The sequence below is a fragment of the Sardina pilchardus genome, chromosome 12 (genome assembly GCF_963854185.1).
Source record: "Sardina pilchardus chromosome 12, fSarPil1.1, whole genome shotgun sequence".
Lineage (NCBI taxonomy): Eukaryota > Metazoa > Chordata > Actinopteri > Clupeiformes > Clupeidae > Sardina > Sardina pilchardus.
Window position 1 is genome coordinate 15,830,388 of NC_085005.1, and position 19,397 is coordinate 15,849,784.

The 19,397-nt window shown below is 45.7% G+C and overlaps 1 protein-coding gene across 1 annotated transcript; it reads right to left on the reverse strand.

The window, feature by feature from the left end:
* Positions 1-150: 150 nt before the first annotated feature.
* Positions 151-19,397, reverse strand: fmn1 (formin 1). Its single transcript, XM_062551407.1, has 18 exons — positions 19,195-19,397; positions 17,115-18,384; positions 16,704-16,815; positions 15,126-15,187; positions 14,037-14,761; positions 12,850-12,988; positions 11,802-11,889; positions 10,796-10,857; positions 10,531-10,619; positions 9,812-9,941; positions 9,226-9,372; positions 8,989-9,048; positions 8,775-8,895; positions 4,466-4,558; positions 3,167-3,218; positions 2,250-2,399; positions 1,709-1,790; positions 151-890 (listed from the first exon to the last, which is right to left on the reverse strand). Exons 1-18 carry the CDS (start codon positions 19,395-19,397, stop codon positions 846-848), a joined length of 3,630 nt encoding a protein of 1,209 aa, XP_062407391.1. The 3' UTR covers positions 151-845.

Genomic DNA, 19,397 nt, shown 5'->3' on the forward strand with positions numbered 1-19,397 from the left:
TACTTGATACTGATGAAATATGTTTTTAGTGATAAGGCAGAAAAGCTTCACACGTTAGTTAAAAGAAGAATTCATACTTTAAAACATTTATGTAATAGTTTTCAAACATATCAAATATGTACTGTAACTGCCAGACATGGGAATGTCGCCATGATAACAGAACAAGTGTTAGGTTGATCATTATTAGTTTATGTTACCTTCATAATGGTTGAAGAACTGTACAGTAGGTTACTTTTTACAGAATGTAAGTGTTCAGCATTCAGACAGTACAATGCAGTACAAATGATTAATTTCATTTTTTAAATATACAGAACAAATGTAGACTGTACACTAGAAATAAAACATATAAAACACTCTTAATATTTCAAATAGGCTATTGCAATTCAGTTACATTTTTAGCATTGCTGCGGGAAGAGATGATTTAGAATGAGACTTGTCATTGCTTGATCCATACTGCCTGTGTGCAACAATTTTTCATATTTTACAATCAGTAGTTTCCATCTGTTTGATGCGACTTTCAATTCTAAATTATTAGTCACAAATGCCAATAAAAGTCCATGTTAAAGTGCTCACTCTGGTAGGCCCTCAAGGCCTTCGCCTATGGTCTCTCCTTAAAGTGCCAGCAGTAGTCTGTCTCTCAGTCTCTGCCATTCAGAGGGTCCCAATTCCTCATCAGATGTCCTTGCGCTGATGCCCATATTTGGTGGACTGAGGTACTACCACAGGCCTCCAAAGAGTGACTGGAGGTCAAGCAGCAGGATGACAATGCAGACGCAGACTCGGGGTCCTGTGCATTTTTAGGTGCTGTTCCTGTTGTCCACTCTCTCTCTCTCTCTCACTGGGCTTTAGCTGGTGCCCAGGCTGGCCTCTTTCTGGCGTAACCTTTCTTTCTGTTGCCAGTTGAGAGAAGAGAGCTGTTACGACCCAGCAGGTGTCATGGACATGAACGTGTAGTTTTACTCATATCTTTTTTTATTTTAAATATAAGGTTTTGTTCATTTATTATATTTATTCATTATTTCAAAATAACATATTGTTTTTCATTGTTCAGAGGTAACAATGTTTTCTTAATTAATTACATCATATGTACTTGCAGAAAACGTTTTAGAGCCTTTTCTCCAGTATTATTTAATGAGGATGCTTAAATGGTAATGGTAACTGTGTGTGTAAGCACACATTTAACAAGGCAAATGCTACAACCAATTTGAATGGTTAAACATACTAAATGCAAGGCTGGCTTGAACAACCAAAGTGTAATTTTCACATTCATTTTAGGATCTTTTCACCTCTTTCAACTCTTATGGACAGAAAAACCCATCACATAGTTTTAACTAAATGATGAGAAATTCCATACTTGGAATTTTCTATGTTTAAACATTGTGAGGTAAAAAAAAACATGGACGTATCATAGATCTGGAGAGAGTGATGGATTACCTCTCCCATCCATCTAAATTACTGTTGCTATGCTACAAAATTCAGCCAAGGAAGAACAAAATAAGGCAATAAAATACTATTCCATGGTATTCAATCCTGGCCTCAAAAAGCCCCATGAACAATTGCCCTAAGTAAAACCCTATGTTGATTGGCCACACTTATACAACCAGCCTTTTGGAAACAAATCTCTTGGCAGCAAATTAGCTGCTAACTAGCAGAAGCTGAGGCAATGCCCATGTTCTCTGAAAGGTCAAAGGTTAAGGGGCTTACTCACCAGGCTGTTAGCGTGGACCTTTCTCGTTTCCACCTTCTTTTCTCCTGTGATGTTTTTGACACATTGCTGTGCCTCTCTTAGCCTGCAAACACATGACATACACTTAAACCCTCACAGTCAAGACACACACACACACACACACACACACACACACCCCAATACACACACACATACACAAGTTCATGCACATGCATGCACACACACACACACACACACACACACACACACACACACACACACACACACACACACACACACACACACACACACACACACACACACACACACACATACATACACATACGCATATGCACACACACACACACACACACACACACACACACACACACACACACACACACACACACACACACACACACACACACACACACACACACAAACACACACATACCCATATACGCATATGCACACACACGCACACACACACAGACACACACACACACACACATATTGTCCTCATGGATGTACATGCATTTGACACTAAAACATGAACACACACCACAGGCATCCACTTTCTCACCTCTCCTTGGAGATGTTCTTGCTCTCTCGTTTCCAGCGCGTCTTGAAATCTCCACAGAACTCAAACCAGAGCATGAAGACCTGGCCCGGCATCACCTCTTTTTCGCCAGACTTGGGCTTCACCCCAAGGTACACCTCCAGGTCATGGAAGCTGAGTGGCCAACAGGACAACACCAGGCCGAGCGAGGGAGTGAAAGAGAGAGAGAGAGAGAGAGAGAGGACCTTTAGTGAACTACAGAAACAGTGATAAGGGGCTAGCCTAGGACTGAATTAAGCAGAAACATATCTGTGATAGCCTGTGCTATATTGCTTTTTTTTTTTTAAAGTATATTTTTTGGGTTTTTTGCCTTTATTTGTTTAGGACAGTGGAGAGAGACAGGAAGCAAATGGGACAGAGAGATGGGGTGGGATTTGGAAATGACCGCAGGTCGGACTCGAACCTGGGTCCCCATGGGTACTTGGACCCGTATATGGCACGAGCGCTGTAGCCTGTTGCACTACTGTATAGTGCCCCCCCTGCCTGTGCTATATTGCTAATGTTCCACTGATCAAGTGATCGATAGCTAGTAGCTTTATCACGATACTGCATACAGGCCCCAGCTGTGGCGCAACTGGCTGGGGCACCTGCACCGCACGCCGGCGACCCGGATTCGATCTCCGGCCCGTGGTCCTTTCCAGATCCCACCCCCACTCTCTCTCTATTTACTTCCTGTCACTCTCCACTATCACTATCAATAAAGGCATAAAACGATCAAAAAATATAATAATAATAAAAAAAGTTCTGTATCCAAATAGGCCTGCCTATAAATGTTGCACCAAATAAGTATGTCAGTGGTGCTATTCATAATTATAGGAGAGAGATGCATTGATATAAAGTACATTGTATGAATAGTTTGAATGTTATTATCCATTTCTTACCTTTTCTGTGCACAAATCAACTGATGTTCTGTTGCACCATGATCTTGTTGCGCTGCAGGTCAAGTACAACCACATTCCAAGTTCAAAGATAATCAGTGTATGGTTTGGGTTAAGTGTAAGTCAATAAAGGGCACAGCATATAACGTATCAGGTGAACTTCAAGATAAAACAGCATTTCAGACAATGAATAAGCTTACAATAGATGTAGACAGCACTGTGAAAGGAGACACCAAATGCAAAAAAAGCAATTTAGTCCAGACGCTGGCTAATCCTTGTCTTGGACACAATTCCATTATGCTTTTGAACACAAAGATAACCTTAAAAAGCAAGCAGACAATAGTGCACCTTCATTTAATCAGGCACTGTGAGTTAATATTAAATTCCTCTGTGACTGACCCTGTCACTGTTCATGTCTACTTGCAAATGGAACCGATCGTGATCACACTGCGCCTGAGCCAGACGACAATTTGGTCTCTTAAAAACAGCCATTACATGCGCAATCAGAACAAAAAGGCTTTTCTTGTCGCCCCAAGTCACGTTGCCTTGTCCTGCCGGTAAAATCACAGACGCACTGGGCTGCCTACAGTTTTGTGTTTCCATAATGGTGCCACCAGAGGCCCGTTGACCTCTAAAGGCAATTTTAGCAGACTCGCCGACTCTGCCTGAGTCTCTCAGGTGCTCTCCCTGCTCAACCTACACTCAAAAGTCCCAGTCATTGCCAAAAATCTCCCCCTGATGCCTATCTGTGCTGTCTGCCATCGGGACAGGACTCAGAGCTATCTAACTCTGTGTAGTGAAGACTACAGACAGTTATCATCCCCACCCCACCCCACCTTCCCCACCCCGCTCCCAAAAAGGGCCAGTCACTGATATTCACCATAGAAACAGGATGTGAGTGTTTTTATCTATGTTGAAGAGACAATGGAATAATTATGGTGTGGGCCCTGCAAAGAGGGAGAGAGGGAGAAAGATGGAGAGAGGGAGAGAGGGAGCAAGGGAGAAAGAGAGAGAGGGAGAGGGAAGAAGAGTTGCTGTCCCAGTTCAACAGGCTGCTCATAGAAGCTTATGACAACATTGGAAAACAGAGACATGCTGTAAGATTAGACTTACAAAACAATAACTTTATGTAGGCACGGTTTACATTTTGAAAAAGATGGCCCTGCCTATCTTAACACAAAGTTTTTATAGTCTGTTTTGGGGAATCCCTTATGCGTTCTATTTGTATGTAAAAACACGCCCTTGCTGGCAAAAAAAATTGTCATGCGACCATGACACCTGTTCGGTGTTTGATGCGCCTACCGTGTGAAATAAAACCCTCCATCTTCTCCTTGAATGGGTGAAGGTGCTCCTCGGAGGAACTGGCACACACCCTTTGGACATCTTGTTCACACACTACAGAAGGAAACCAAGAAAAAGGATTAATTTGCAACAAACGCTAAACAAACTAAAACAAACTCATTGTTCTTATGTTTGAGTCTCTCCTTTAATTCACTATGACCTACAGTACATGCTATGTGACAAAAAACCTGCTATGTGACAAAAAATATCTCATGAACTTGAACCATCAGTGATATTATAGGTCCTCCTGACCACATTGTATAATCAGGTTAGGACCATAATCACTGTGCCAGTGTGGCTCTGAGAGAGGTGGGGAGGTGGATGGTGCTCCACCTGTATAGGAGTCAAAGGTTATCGCCACGGTTTCTCTTGCATAGAGCCGGTTTAGATACAGCGATGGCGGCAGGAGATAACCGATAACCACTGCTCCGCCTGTGGCTCCGGCCTGCTCTGTTTGTCCCCGCTGGCTCGCCGTCCAATCAGAGAATCACAGGAGCCAGTCTCCCGCCACAGTCATAATACGCCCTGATGGGAGCGGACACGGCCGATCGGCATCGCCCCGGATTAGATTACAAAGAATACTGTTTTCATTCGTCGTTTGTGTAAACTGTGGAGGCTGATACCTGCAAGTCGGAGCGTACACTTCACCTGGCTTTCATGTTGTGAGGAGAGAGGGGCTTTCTCTTCTTTTAAGGCTGAAGAGGGTCACTCATTCGCATGTAAACAGAGTCACGGAGCCTGGAGCTCCAGGGAGATCGGAAACATGGTCAAAACATTGCAGCTGCTGCACAGCCGCGAATCAAAGTCAAACACGAAAGTGACATGTTTTTCCAGGCCTTTCAAAGCCATGTTTTGGTAATTTATGCAAAGACGTCAGGACCCGTTAAGCACTTCCGAGACAAAGTTGGTGTGGAAACGTTGTCGTGCGCAGACCAACTTGACTTAATGCAACGTGGCACAGGACTCATATGTGAATTATAAAATTGTTGTTATATAGTCCTTGAGGGAAAACAACAACTGGGGACCCTCCAAATACCCCAGAGAGAGAGAGAGAGAGACAGAGAGACGTGTTTTGGAGAGAAGTCTGGTGACTTGTGTTTCTCAGTGCGCCGCTCGCACTGGATGCGGTCACCTTGAGCAGTCAGAAACCGCAGCGTACAACAACAACAACAAACAACAACACAAGACCAAAAAAAAAAAAAAACCCAACAACAAAGCCATAGCACAATGTGGCCGCCATGCGCAAACTAACCGTCAGCGAGCACAAACAAAAGGCACAAGGTTCAAGACGGGCATGGGGGCAGTTCAAACAGTGGAACAAAAGAGAGGGGCCGCGATAGGGCAGATTGGGGCTTTTCGCGGCATTCAGCGGCGGCTGATAAGGACGGGCTGTTGAGAGGCGAAGAAAAGAATCTCCAGCACAGATCTGTAGGGCCCACACTGAACCACAGCAGATACAGTTTAGTGTGGAGATAGACGGAGACCGAGAGGGGAAAGAGAGAGATAGAAAAAAAGTGTGTGTGTGTGTGTGTGTGTGTGTGTGTGTGTGTGTATGTGTGTGTGTGTGAGAAACAGAATGAATGAGTCAAAGAAAAGCGTGGAGAGAGAGAGACAGTGAGAGAAAAACAGAACAGACAGAATAAAAAGAATGAGAAAATGGAGAGGCAAAAAGAGGCAGGAGACGGAGAAATAGACAGAGAGAGAGACAGAGAGACAGAGAGAGAGAGAGGGAGAGAGAGAGAGAGAATCACCATCTCCACAGTAGCCCACAAAGAGATAAATCTTCTCCACATGGGCGATAAGGTTGTGGCTTCCCTGAGATTATGTAAGAACACAGGGCCGCTGGATGGCATCTGCACCTCCCTGGGCCCACCGCGACGTGGGCAGCGAGAGCGCAGCGTCGTGCACAAACACAAAGAATCTGATGGGCAGGATTAGAGTCGTATCTGAAAGGCGCCATGGCTGAATCAGAGAGACTCCAGCAAGTCTCCTCTTCAGCGCACTCACTCAAACACACACACATATACACGCACACACACACACACACACACACACATACGCACACACACACACACACACACACACACACACAGACACACACACACACATACACTCACACAGACACACAGACACACACACACACACACACACACACACACACGCACGCACACACACAGACACTGACATACTCACACATAAACACAACACATACACACACACACACACACACATGCACGTGTTCAGAGAGCTGGGTAGAGTAAGCTCACTATATATTAAAACTGCACTCTTGTCTTGCTCATTTGCCAACATAGATGATATACAGTACAATAGGGTACTCCTGGAAGATAGACAAACATGGAAGAATTATTGAAACCTGGTGGCTATAAGCTTTGCTGTGGAAGACAAGCAAATATCCTTGGAAGAGCTGGGACTTTATAAGCTGTCCTCAAGAAGCTCTTGAAGACCCAACGCATCCAAAGGATACCTCCTCTCCTAACACTTCTACCAACCTCACACACTCAACACACACATATCACACATTTCCCTCTCTTCTCTCCTCTACCTCCTCCTGCTTCCATTTTCTCCTCCACTGACACTTTGACTCATACTTGTAATGTCTGCACTCTTATCCTCTAGTAATAGTATTGACTGACATGCAGTAGTAATTCCTACTGTAGGTAAGATCTCCTGTGCACTGCAACTTGAAAGCTATTCTTTCTGTAGGTCGCTTTGGATAAATGCATCTGTTAAATAAATAAATGTAATACCTCTGTCAAGTCCTTTACTTAAGGGCACACATAGCTTTTGAGAGGGCTGTGGCACATAACACTGAACCAAATTTGTTTGCAGGAAGATTCTTCATGTTCTTATTGAATCCTCGGGATAAGAGAAAGAGTGTCAGTCTGTCCAGCCAGGGCCCAGGGGAATACTCGGTCTTCCTTTCTCTCCAGCAATTTGTGGAAGGGATAGAATTTCTCCTGGTTATCATCCGAAGGGGATCAGCCTCCTCCAGAAAAGGGTCAGTGACTGACCACAAAATAGCAGCGTAGGACAGACACTAACCATGGGCCTTGAGTTGTTTGACTCTCGGATGCAGCTCATTGTCATACAACATGTTTACTGCTCTTGTGGTGTGGTGTCTTGTGGTGTGCGTGCTATCTAACTATTTGTGCGTGTGTGTGTGTGTGCCTGTGTGTGTCTGTGTGTGTGTGTGTGTGTGTGTGTGTGTGTGTGTGTGTGTGTGTGTGTGTGTGTGTGTGTGTGTGTGTGTGTGTGTGTGTATGCGTGTGTGTGTGTGTGTGTGTGTGTGTGTGTGTGTGTGTGTGTCTGTGTGTGTGTGTGTATGCGTGTGTGTGTGTGTGTGTGTATGTACGTGTGTGTGTGTGTGTGTGTGTGTGTGTGTGTGTGTGTGTGTGTGTGTGTGTGTGTGTGTGTGTGAGTGTGTGTGTGTGTGTGTGTGTGTGTTTGTGTTTTGGGTTAAGAATCATTTTCACATATCTACATTAGTGGCTGGTGGCTATACTGTGATCTCTAAGGCAGCTGGCTGAGGACGGATCAGTTGGATTGACAAAGGTTCTGTTCAGAACAGAAAGCAGCTGCCTCGCTGCCTTCAACTGTGATAAGTCACTTGCCCTAACAAGCATCAAGGTACCTGCTATGAACTTGTCTTCAAAATTTGTTTAGAATTTTTTACAAAAGAATTTGATTTGGACATGGTTCAATACCTTGCTGTCATTAAATACTATCTCATAAGGAATAATCCCCCCCCCCCCCCCCCAGAACACAGTGGCAGAAAGTTGTCATAGATATAAAATATATCACTAGATTATCTCACATGTAAATTGCATGATACGGATAACATCTTCCGCAGAACATAGGAACCTTTCATGTCCTTTATGGGGTTAAATATTGAAACCATACTGATAAGAGGATTTATGTAAAAAAATGGAGAGGACCTTTATTTTATTTTATGTATTTCATTTCCAATTTGATATTAATCTACAGTATCTCCTCGTTCTATGTTGTCATATAATTAATGAGCAAAGTCTGTTTGTATATCTGAGTCTCTAAGCCGAGTCTTGTTCTTCTGTTGTATGTCGTTTGTTTTGTGTTGTTAAAAAAAAAACAATATTTTTGAAGACAGATACATTGACATACTCTATAACAGATTCAAGATCTGACTGTTGCATGTAATCTCCTAACGACTATCAATTACGCTAACTAAACTAACTTGTTGTGAGGTGTTAGTGATATTACATGGCTTTCTCACCTGAGAGGTCTTTCCTAAGCTTGCGTAGGTCTTTGAACAGGTCCTCAAACTTGACTTGCGCGGCCAGAAAGACATCCTGGGGTTCAGGCAGCGGGAAAACACTCTTATCAGTGCCAGCATTCTGAGGAGGGTTGGAAAGACCAGAGTCAGGCCCGTGGAGCTGCCAGCTTCACAACGAGTTACCTCAAAACACACCAGAGGCACCATTCCTCACCTCGTCAAGGTTGCGGAGGTAGTAGGACACAACGTAGTCCACCAAACTGATACGGTTGTCCTGAGGGGACCATTCAAAAACACAAAGGCCAAGAACATTTCAGTGCAGTACGGAACACTCCCTAAAATTACTGTAATAACTAAGAAACAGGTCTGGTGTTTGTATTGTATTCCAAAAATGACATGATGAAATCCCGAGTCGGGAGCCAGTAAAAGATGGCGTGCCGGGGGAACTCACCCTGCTCTTGACGTCCTTGAGCTTGGGCAGGATCTCCAGGCCGAAGCCGTCAGCCTGACCGCGGGTCCTGTTCCCCCCGTTCATGTAGTTCCCCAACGCCAGAACGAGCCCGATCACGTCACGCACGCTCCCTTCCTCCAGGAGACCCTGCAAGCGGTCAAGCATTTCGGTCACCCTCTCTTAGTCAACAGGAAGGCTATTTTCTAAATTGTGTCTGTCTGTATGTGCATGCGTTCGTCATGTAATGGCTGCGCTGGCAATACAAGTGCCTATTTCTCATGCCAACAAAGCACTTTTAAATGTGAATTTGAAAAGGTTGAGAAGGAACAGCTCAGTGATGCAGATTCGGTCACACTTATTTAGTCTAGCCTTGAAAATCTACGCTGATCAGGATATTCCACGACTCAGCCTCCAGCAATGGGATATTGTGTGACAAGAGCATTGCTCCACAATGTGTGTGTAGAGAGAGAGGGAGAGAAAGAGAGAGAGAGAGATAGAGAGAGAGAAAGAAAGAGAGAGAGAGAAAAAGAGAGAAAGAGAGAGATTGATTATATTTTTCAACATGCTGTGCTCGGGACATGTTCACCTTGCAGACCCGAGAAATGATCTCCACCTTGCGCCTGATGGAGGCGATGCTGTCTGCGAACACAGACTGAAAAATGAGGCAGCGAGCCCGGCCAGAGAAATCAGGGATCTGAGAGAGCTCATACAGGAACCTGGCCAGGGGGAGAGGAAGGGGAAAAAAGGGGTAAAAAAATAAATAAATAAAATTGAAAAAAAATCTTAAACAATCCAACTTTCATCAGTAGTCATGTTGTTTTGATTTTACTCTCTTTTACGCCATCACACTCCATCATACTTACTGCAATCTACATGTAACAGTCATCTTTGCCAGATTTGATAGTGATCAAAATCATATGAAAAGTTTTGGTTGTACTTGGATAGTCTGCCCACAGACTATCAAAAAATGCCCAGATTATCAACAAACTCTCTCGACACCCTGTTAACTACAATTTATGAGTAAGGTTAGAATTAGGGGTTAGATTTGATTAAGGTGATGTTCAGTGATTGTTCAACAATAATTTTAATTGCTGGCTGAGCTTGAGTCTACACAAATGATCTGTAAAGTCTCTGTGGGCAGACTATCCAATTAAAGTGTTACCCAAGTTTCTTCCACAACATGTTTAAGGAGTAATTTCGAAAATAAGTAGAAAATAGTGCATCAGCGTTGATTAAAAGCAGAGTTGTAGGAGGTATAACACAACACAACATTGAGCAAATAAAGGTGTAGTAAACAAATCGCACTGTTCTGGCTTGTCCAGCAGCCTGATTTGCTCCTCGTCTGACGTCTCATAGTGCTTCTTCAGCTGCTCCAACTCTCCTGGCTGAGCCCTCTAAAAACAACAACGACAACAACAACAACAACGACAACAACAACAACAAAGAAAGCAATAAAAAAAACATTAGGAGAAGAAAGACGAGGAACGCACAGAGCATCCATGACAAAAAAAAGGGAGTGATTTCAAATGCACACGTGGCATAATGTGGAATGTCAAAAGTGAATACTTGCATTTTCATACAAAGCCTCGATGGTCTCCAGATCCACCACAGAGTTGTCCACGGTCAGAACAGCTTGAGAGGGAAAAATACAGAGCCGAAATGGATCACCATAGACTGTAAAATTGCAGCCTGGATAATTTACTTCATAGGCGGGATGTGGGGGGGCTGGTTTGCCATTAATAGGCTATGATGCGTACTTGGGTTGTTTGCCAAGAGACACTGTCATTAGGTGAAACGTGCCACATAAAAAGGCTTGCACTGCACCAAGGGGGATAGCAAGCTGCAAAAATATGTATTACAAACTCCTGACAGTGTTATGGAGGGGAAAAACGGAATCTAAGCTTTCACCCAGCTCACTGCAGATGAAAGGAATGAAGGAACAACAAATATCATCCTACATCCCTCGTATCCAAGGGGCAGATCTCACAGCTTCAGATCTGCGCCACCAGACAATTTGTTTTTGGCTAGAACTAGTTCCCACTGAATATACACCAATGAGAAACAAAGACAGAAGGATAGAAAGAAAGAAAGAGTGAAACAAAGAAGGAAGGAAAGACAGAGATAGAAAGAAAGAAAGGAAGAAAGAAAGAAAGAAGAGGATTTTGTGGGGAATGGACCAGCATTGACAGAGCTTGACCGAAGCCTGTTAGTGCGCCACCAGCCAAAGCATTCTGGCTCGCCTTCCGCCGAGCAGAGACGAGAGTGGCAGATTCCTGCTCTGTGGATGTACATATCAATTTAAAGGCCACAGCTCTGCTGCGCTTACCACTGGGGTTTTTCAGGCTCAGAGGGGGAAAGTGGGGGGGGGGCAGTAGGGGGCGAGATTAGTGCTTCACCAAACCAGACAGTCTGAACGACTTTCATGCTTGCACTACTGTTTTCCATTATGTTATGGGGGGGTTGTGCGTGGGGGGGGGGGGGGGGGGGTATTTTTTAAGGACGATAACTTCACAGAGTTGTTGTTATTGTGGACACCGCCAGGTCTCACAGAAAGGTTAGAATGGACTGGCTCTCACCTTGCTTGATGTCCTTCATTTCCAGATGAAGGCTGGAGATGAAAATGCCAACGGCTTGGGAGCGCTTGCTGTCTAAGAGCTTGATGATCTAGAAAAGGTTTAGAAGGAGCTCATGAGAGAACGTTTTTGCTGCCTTTTCTGTTGTCGTTTTTTTTTCTATAACCTTTGCGCTCCGAAGGTCAAACAATGGACAGAGCTGCCATAGTGGTTTATTGCTAAACATATTCACCCCCCCCCCACCCCTGCTTAAGTGTCAGGGGGGAAGGGGGTAGAGTAGGCTATGGAAAAAATGAATTCCGAGCCAGGAATAACAACAAAATGATCACATTTCTCAAACGGTCTTAAGTGTTTAGGAGGAAATATGCACTCTGGGTTCTCCTCCAGTCCTCTTTATTTACAAATTGAACACAATTATGCTAATTTGGGGAGGAATTACAGTGCCAAGTGCAGCATCCTGTTATTAAAAACTGCGAAGACAATATACTCTCACTGGGCCGAAGCATTAACCAGCAATCTCTCGACATCAAACATGGCCACTCCGGGCCAGACCTCGACTGTCAGCAACTTTTATTCGCTCAAGGAAACGACTCGGAACTCGCAGGATACTGTTAGTAGAACCACTGCATTTCCCATGACCAACATTTTACAACGAAGAGTCGACGACTGTCCTCCCCTACCTCCCACTTCCAACATTTAATATTACTTTGAAATAAATGTCAGGATGCGGATTTCACTTCCTGATTATATTTCCAGTCCAAAAACGTTGGTCAACTGTCTTTAATACACGCCATGTCTATCTTGCATGTTTTCTATTTGCTATTGTCCCAAATGAATGGGATGTCTCCTATAATTTCACGCCACTGTGAAAACCGCATCATCTCTCGGACCCGTAACTTTATCTGTCTCAGTTTGAGAGGCTTCTACAATGTGTGCTTAGCACAGGTGACTTCACTCTGGCTGTATGCAATGCAAACTCAGGTAAATAGTCCCCCTAGTGGACACACATGTCACCACATTTTACTCCGAGAGCATCAATCGTGTGTCTGACCTTCTTGGCCTTGTTTCTCCGTTCGTAGGCCTCGGAGAGAGGCTTCCGCTTGGTCTGCAGCGTAGCTTTGGCAAACAGGTCCTCGAGCTCACAGGGGTCGATGGATGGCTCCTCCAGAGAGCTCCACAGTGTGTCATTGCTGCCAAAACAGAAAAGAAAAAAAAAAAAGAAAAAGAAATAAACACACAAGGAAACGGATATAGAGATGCTGACAGCCTGGCTGTTGATTTAACCAGACAGTCAACAGGAGGAAGGAGACTTAGTCAACAGGAGGAAAGAAACCAGAAAAACCACACAACTCTTTTAGGGTTCCAGAAGAGAGGAGCTTTGACCTTAGGGGAAGAGAAGAAGCTGTAGGGTCACACACACACACACACACACACACACACACACACACACACGCCTCGCCACTTGGTTTAATTTCTCTCCCATTAACATTTTTCAGCTGAGCCAAACACAATGATAATGCCGCTTCTCCTCACCCCCCCCCTCTGGCTTTCGAGGAGCCGTAGGAAAGAGAAGCAACGTTTTCACACAAGGCCTCGGATTACGGCGCAGCAGGAAGCGCGCGCGAGAGAGAGAGAGCTGGTCGGTGGACGCCGCCGCGATTCCCGCAGAAATCGATACCACCAGCAGCGGTCCCGGGTGCGTTCCATCGCCGTCTAGCGACCGGCTCAGCACGCAGACCTCGGGGCGGCAAATCGCCCCCCCCCGAAAAAACCTCCCAAGACGGCGGCTGCGAAACGGAGCTGCAAATGCTAGGTTCGCGTTTCGGCAAGGCTCAGACGAGACGCGCCTGGAAACTTGGGTAATGGGCGGCTGGACCGTTTGCGGTCGCATGGGCGATACTTCTGTCAGCAACACCCCCGACGCGGAGCCATTTTGTGGTGCGGTGTGTTTGAGTGAGTTCTAACGTGTTTATTGATCCTTATCTACCTCCCAGATCACGCCAGAGGGGCCTTCTTTCCCATGGAGCCCACTCGCCGCCGAACACAATAAAAGTGGTGAAAACGCGAGAGAAAAACCAACATGTTTTACCCAGGCTTTTCTGTCACTAGCGGGAAATGTCAGCGGTCTCGGGCACACAATTTGCATAAAACCCACACACACAAAAATCTAAGGGGGGTGAGGGGGGAACGGGGTCAGATTGTATTACAGGGAAGAAACAGCTGACGCAAGAGACTTACTTGTTGTCTTGAATTTGAATCCTCGTCCAGTAGAGGGGCTTCATGGGACAAGAGGGTTCCAAAGCAGGCTTCCGGGGGGGCTTCTCCAGAGGTGAACTCAGGGCAAAACCAACTCCTGGAAAAGGAGGGGGAGGCAGAGGACTGCCGCCGTGGGAAGGTGGAGGAGGCGGTGCCGGGGGGGGACCACATGAAGGCACAGGTGGTGGAGGTGGAGGTGGGATGGGGGGCCCATCAGGTGCCTGGGGAGCTTCTGCACTGGAAGTGGACGTCAGAGAACCAGGAAGCGGAGGCGCCGGAGGTGGGGTCAAGTCTGTGGAACCTGGCGACATCACTGGTGGTGATAGTGATGATGATGATACTGTGGTCGAGGAGTCTGATTGCTGGAAAGGAGGGGGTTCTTGTGCTGAAGCTGGCTCCGTTTTCCCAGAGAGGCCCAGCGAAGTGAGGTTGAGTTTTTTGGGAACGCTGTGATTGGTATTCTGGCTGACGCTTCGATGCTCCTCATCCTCGGCGGGCTTGATGAAGGTCTCCCTGTCTGTCTGGACGCAAACGGTGCGGAAGGTCCTGGGCGAGAAGTCGTCCTCCGTGGACACGCACGCATCTCGGAAGTCTCCACGCGTGACTTCGTCTTTGTCACTCTGCAGCTTGGACAACTCGTCCTCCAGGCGAGACACGTTCTCCGCGTTCTCCCCACGGACTCGGAAGAGCTGCAGCTCAAAGCCTGCCTGGATGGGGAGAAAATCAGTGTGTCAATCATCGTAATTAAAGTGCGGTCCATGACTCCGGTTAGAGCTCATCATCCAAACAAATGACACCCTTCCCTTTCATCTACTTAGTGTAAAGCAATATGTTGGTTGGTTGGAATTGAGTATGGTTCGGTCTACACTACTTTATTTGTTCTCCATTACAAAAGCCAAGCCACTTTATAAACACTGGAGTTGTTCATACTGAATGAACTGAATTTGACAAAAAAGTGTATTGGATTGGATGAGAATTGTGGACTATAACTTTAAAGCAATAAAAAAAACCTGATAGACTTTACTGTACTATTTCAAAACATTTAGATAGATATATCCAAGGGGTACAAACCTGTAACGTCTCCACCTCTTCTTTGCACTCTCTCTTCAGCTGAAATAGAGCCGCCTGGTGTTCTGAAAGCACGACAGGAAACCTTAATAGACAGCCATGCTGATGCTTAATATAAATGTCTTCTTTTGTATTTATTTAAAAGGTGCAAAACATTGACTAGCGTTTCGACGTTACAAACGTCTTCATCAGAGTCCTTGGAAAGAATAGGACCAATTCCAAGGACTCTGATGAAGACGTTTGTAACGTCGAAACGTTAGTCAATGTTTTGCACCTTTTAAATAAATACAAAAGAAGGCATTTGCATTGCACTCTTCTTTTCATACACTATCTGTCCTGGCCTGGATGCACCAGATTGTCGCACAACTGCAGAAGCGCGGAGAACTTTCCTTTGTTTGCTTAATATAAATATCTTCATCACGTAATGTTACAATTATGTTATAGCTTACACTGGATAGTTAGGCCGCAACTTGGCACAGAAGATGGCACAATTTCTTCAGTCCACAAGGGGGCACTAACAGCACTGTTTTAAGTGGCATTTCTCTCTCGAACTCAGTGACATTACATGGGCACTTCAGCCTACAGTCTAGGTGGCTGAAATGTCTGTGTACCCTGCAGCAAGGAAATGTGTGCAGAAGGTGGGTATCCAGGCACACACCCCAAATGGCTGATAGTGTGAGTCCCTATCAGAGCTATTGTCCATCACTTCATAGTGCTTGTCCGTGAGTATGTGAGACAGCAAAAGCCATTCTGGGAGCCAGGACTTATTTGTCAATATATATGCAATGTGGGTGTTCCCTTTTTGACCTCTGTCATAGTCTTGTAATCACCCTGTGCTCTTTTTTTTTTTCTTTCTGATCATTCCCATTCACTCATTCTCTCATCTCATTTTCTGCAGTCTGCACACACTATTTCATTGAGTGCATTCTTCTCCTCTTTGGGCTTTCTGTCAGTACAGCATCCTCTCTCTCTCTGTCCATGTACTCCAGCAGCCTTTTAGTGCTCCATGTGCCTGTGTCTTTAGATGCACTTTCTCTCTCATCTACTACATGCACGCTCTCATTCTATCAGCAGTCTTATCATTCCTGCTGCTTCCCTTCCTTGACTCTGTCTGCTCTTTCTTTCCTTTCTTCATATGCTCACTCTCTCTGTTCTTTCTCATGATCTATGTGCACTCTTTCATTGGGTGCATTCTTCTACTTTTTGGGCTTTCCGTCAGTACCACATCCTCTCACTCTGCCCATCTTTGGATGCATTTTCTTTTTTGCTTTTCTTTTTATCATTTACTATGTGCACTCTCTTGCATTCTATTTTCATTCTCTCACTGCTGCTGCTACCCAAGCTCGACTCTGTCAACAATTCTCCTTGGGAAACTTTATCACAACATGTTCTGGAGGTAGCCTATAGCGCCCAGTGCTGAAGAGCAGGGCGGATTCGAGAAGTGTTTGTAATAGAACAGCACAGCAGTCAGGTGCCATGCCTGGGCAAATATTGAACACGCTGGACAAACACTGACTCACTACAGCTAGCTAATTAGCATTGTGAAGGCGTCCTCTCCTGTCGGCTAAGAGAGCTCCATACCTGCTTCAGTGTACTTGAGCCCCACCTCGTCCTTGGGCTTCGGCGGGGGCCAGATGGCCTGCAGGCGTCGGGGCGTCCGCTCCTCGTGCTCCGCTAGGGGGGAGTCCTCCGCCTGGACGAGAGGGATGAAGGAGGAAAAGGCACGAAAGATTAAGAGAGATTTAGAATAACAATGGTGGGTTATTTATACAGTAATGTTAACGCGTCAGCTGAGATTATAGGAATAGGTGAACAAGAATCTTTGCAATTGATCAAAATAAATGAATAAAACACAAATAAACAAAAAATAAATAAATAAATAAAATTGCCCCATATGAAACTTATTTAAAGCGAATAAAAAGGCCTCATATTGTACATCAGAGTGGCCAAACTGCACTAAATCAAACTGATTTTTCATTGTATTCAGCCTACTTTTGAGTTTGTCTTCGGAGAGTTTCTCTCAAAGATGGCTCTCAGCTTCTCTCTGTCACTTCTCATTTTCTGTTTCAAGGCCTCCAGGTCAGTTCTGTCCAGGGTGGGCTTCCTCGTGGGCTTGGGGGTGAAAAAGGCCTTGAAGGCGTCCAACGCTGACTCTGAGCTGGTGGGTTTCTTAGTCTCCTCCACCGGCTTGGTGGCAGGTAGCGACTCCGTCTTCTCCGTCATTTCTCCCTTCACTTCCACCTCTCCGTTCTTCTCTTTTTTTTCCTTTTCCTCCTCTTGATTTAGCTCCACTTCACCACTCTCGCTGTGTATCTGTCCAGTCTGACTCTCCTCCATCTGTCTCTGCTCCTCCGTCGTCTCCTCCTCCACCTTGCTGCTCTCCAGGTTCAGCAGCTGGGAGAGTTGTTCCAGGAAGCCTCCCCATGGTTCCCCTGCTCCCCCTCTGGTTGGGCTCTGCCTGGTGGGAGACTGCTCGGGGAACAGGCCTCGTTGAAGGGGCTGCGTCTTCTGTTCTTGGGGGACCAGGGATTTGCCTGGGGTGGCTTTCTCCTCCTCCTCGCCTACTGATGCTCTCTTGAGGAGACCGCTGAAGAGGGACTGTAGCTGGACGGATTTCTCGCGGGGAGAAGATGCAGCTTCCGTAGTGGGTGACTCTGATGGACCAACGGGGGATGATGAGGAGGAGGAGGGTGTGTCGTCTACTGCGACACTGTCTATTTCTCTTTTTTCAACGTCTGCTATCTCATCCTTCTTCCCATCCCATTCTTCTTTTTCGCCCCCTGAGTTGTTGCTATCCTCTTCTGATGGATGACATCTCCCAGACGCCCTCTGAGCAAAGTCCTTGTCGGCCCCTGTGTTTACATCCAAACCGTCAGAGTGCAAGGCCACACTCTTGTCTCCATTCCCTGAATCTTCAGCTCCTGGAACATTTGGTTGCACCACCTGGGGGATAGAGGCTCCTGTCCCCTCAGAGGTTGGACCAAGATGGCCGGGGGACTCACTGGTATAGGTTGAAACGCCTATAGGAAGGCCCTTTGCAGATTCATCTTGCTGCTCTAGGCTCACAACACAGGCTTCTCCTTTGCTCTCCCCATACATTTGCAGGTGTGTGGCGGGGCTTGTGGCGTTATCTTCCTCGGTGGTGTTGCTCATAGTTACTTCCAGGACGGTGTTGACTGTGCTGTTATCCTGATCGTTTGTGGAGGTCTGGTTGAAGTGGGAAAATGATTCCTGGCTCTCCGCAGACGCTTTGTCATTCCTGCTGTTCACGGGTGGGTGTGGAGCACCAGCATGGGGAGATTGCCCTGGTTGACTGCTCTTTGAAGGTTCATCCTGGTGTGTGTTCTCTGCAACATTTACACGAACCAGTGAAGCATTCAGATGATTGTTTGATCTTCCTTCAGTATGGATAGCATTTACTTCCTCAGTGTTTCTTTCAAGAGAAATTGCCTCATTAAATTTATCTATGAACATATGCTTATCTGAGTTGTTTCCAGATAATTTGTCACCGTCTGCGTCACTGCCTTCATCTTGACCACTGGTGTTTTTCTGACTTTGGTCTGTTGACAGATCCTGTCTGTCCATATTTAGAGATGTCTGGTCTTCACCGATGATGTCTGCTAACTCACCAAGCTCTTTTGACTCTTTGACTCCAGAGACAAATTCTTGCTTAACCTCTGGGCAGAACTGACTGGTCTGATGATCAGTTGTTTCAAAATAATCGTTTTGGTTTTCATGAGGTTTTTCGACAGTGACATCAGGCTCTGGTTGCTCATCACCTCCTGAGCTACTGGGGAATTTGGACTGTTGCTCTTTGGAACTCTCCACTGCATGTTCCATTCTGCCAGCCATTTTCTCGTTCGCAAGCTCAGAACTGCCAGGCATCTCGGAACACAACACTGGAAGCAGCTCCACGTTTGAGTTGGGCTGAGTCAGGGGTTGACTTAGCCTCGTAGAGGAATCTAAAAAAACCTCTCTTTCCATTTCATCCCTTATTGTTTTAGTGTTTCCCTTTTGACTCGTAACGTCCACTCTATTAATTTCTCCTTTAAGTTCTTCTGTCGTCCTTGACCCATCACTCCATCCCACGGTCTTGGCCGGGTCGTCCACATTCCTGACGCGTGGATCTCGCTCAGATAGATTCCTGAAAAATGTCAACATCCTCTCTTCAGTCCCGTTAGTCTGTACTCTGTCAGGCAGTGTGAAAACAGTGGCAAATTTATCAAGGAAGGACACGGGGGCAGAATCTGCACGAGTGGCCGGATCGATTTCCAT

Coding starts and splice junctions, on each gene's coding strand:
- fmn1 (XM_062551407.1), bottom strand. CDS start 19,397: ATGGAAATCGATCCGGCCACTCGTGCAGATTCTGCCCCCGTGTCCTTC. Junction 11,890..12,849: donor GGAGAAACAAGGCCAAGAAG/GTCAGACACACG, acceptor AACCTTTTCTAG/ATCATCAAGCTCTTAGACAG. Junction 8,896..8,988: donor ACCTCCGCAACCTTGACGAG/GTGAGGAATGGT, acceptor AACCCTCCTCAG/AATGCTGGCACTGATAAGAG.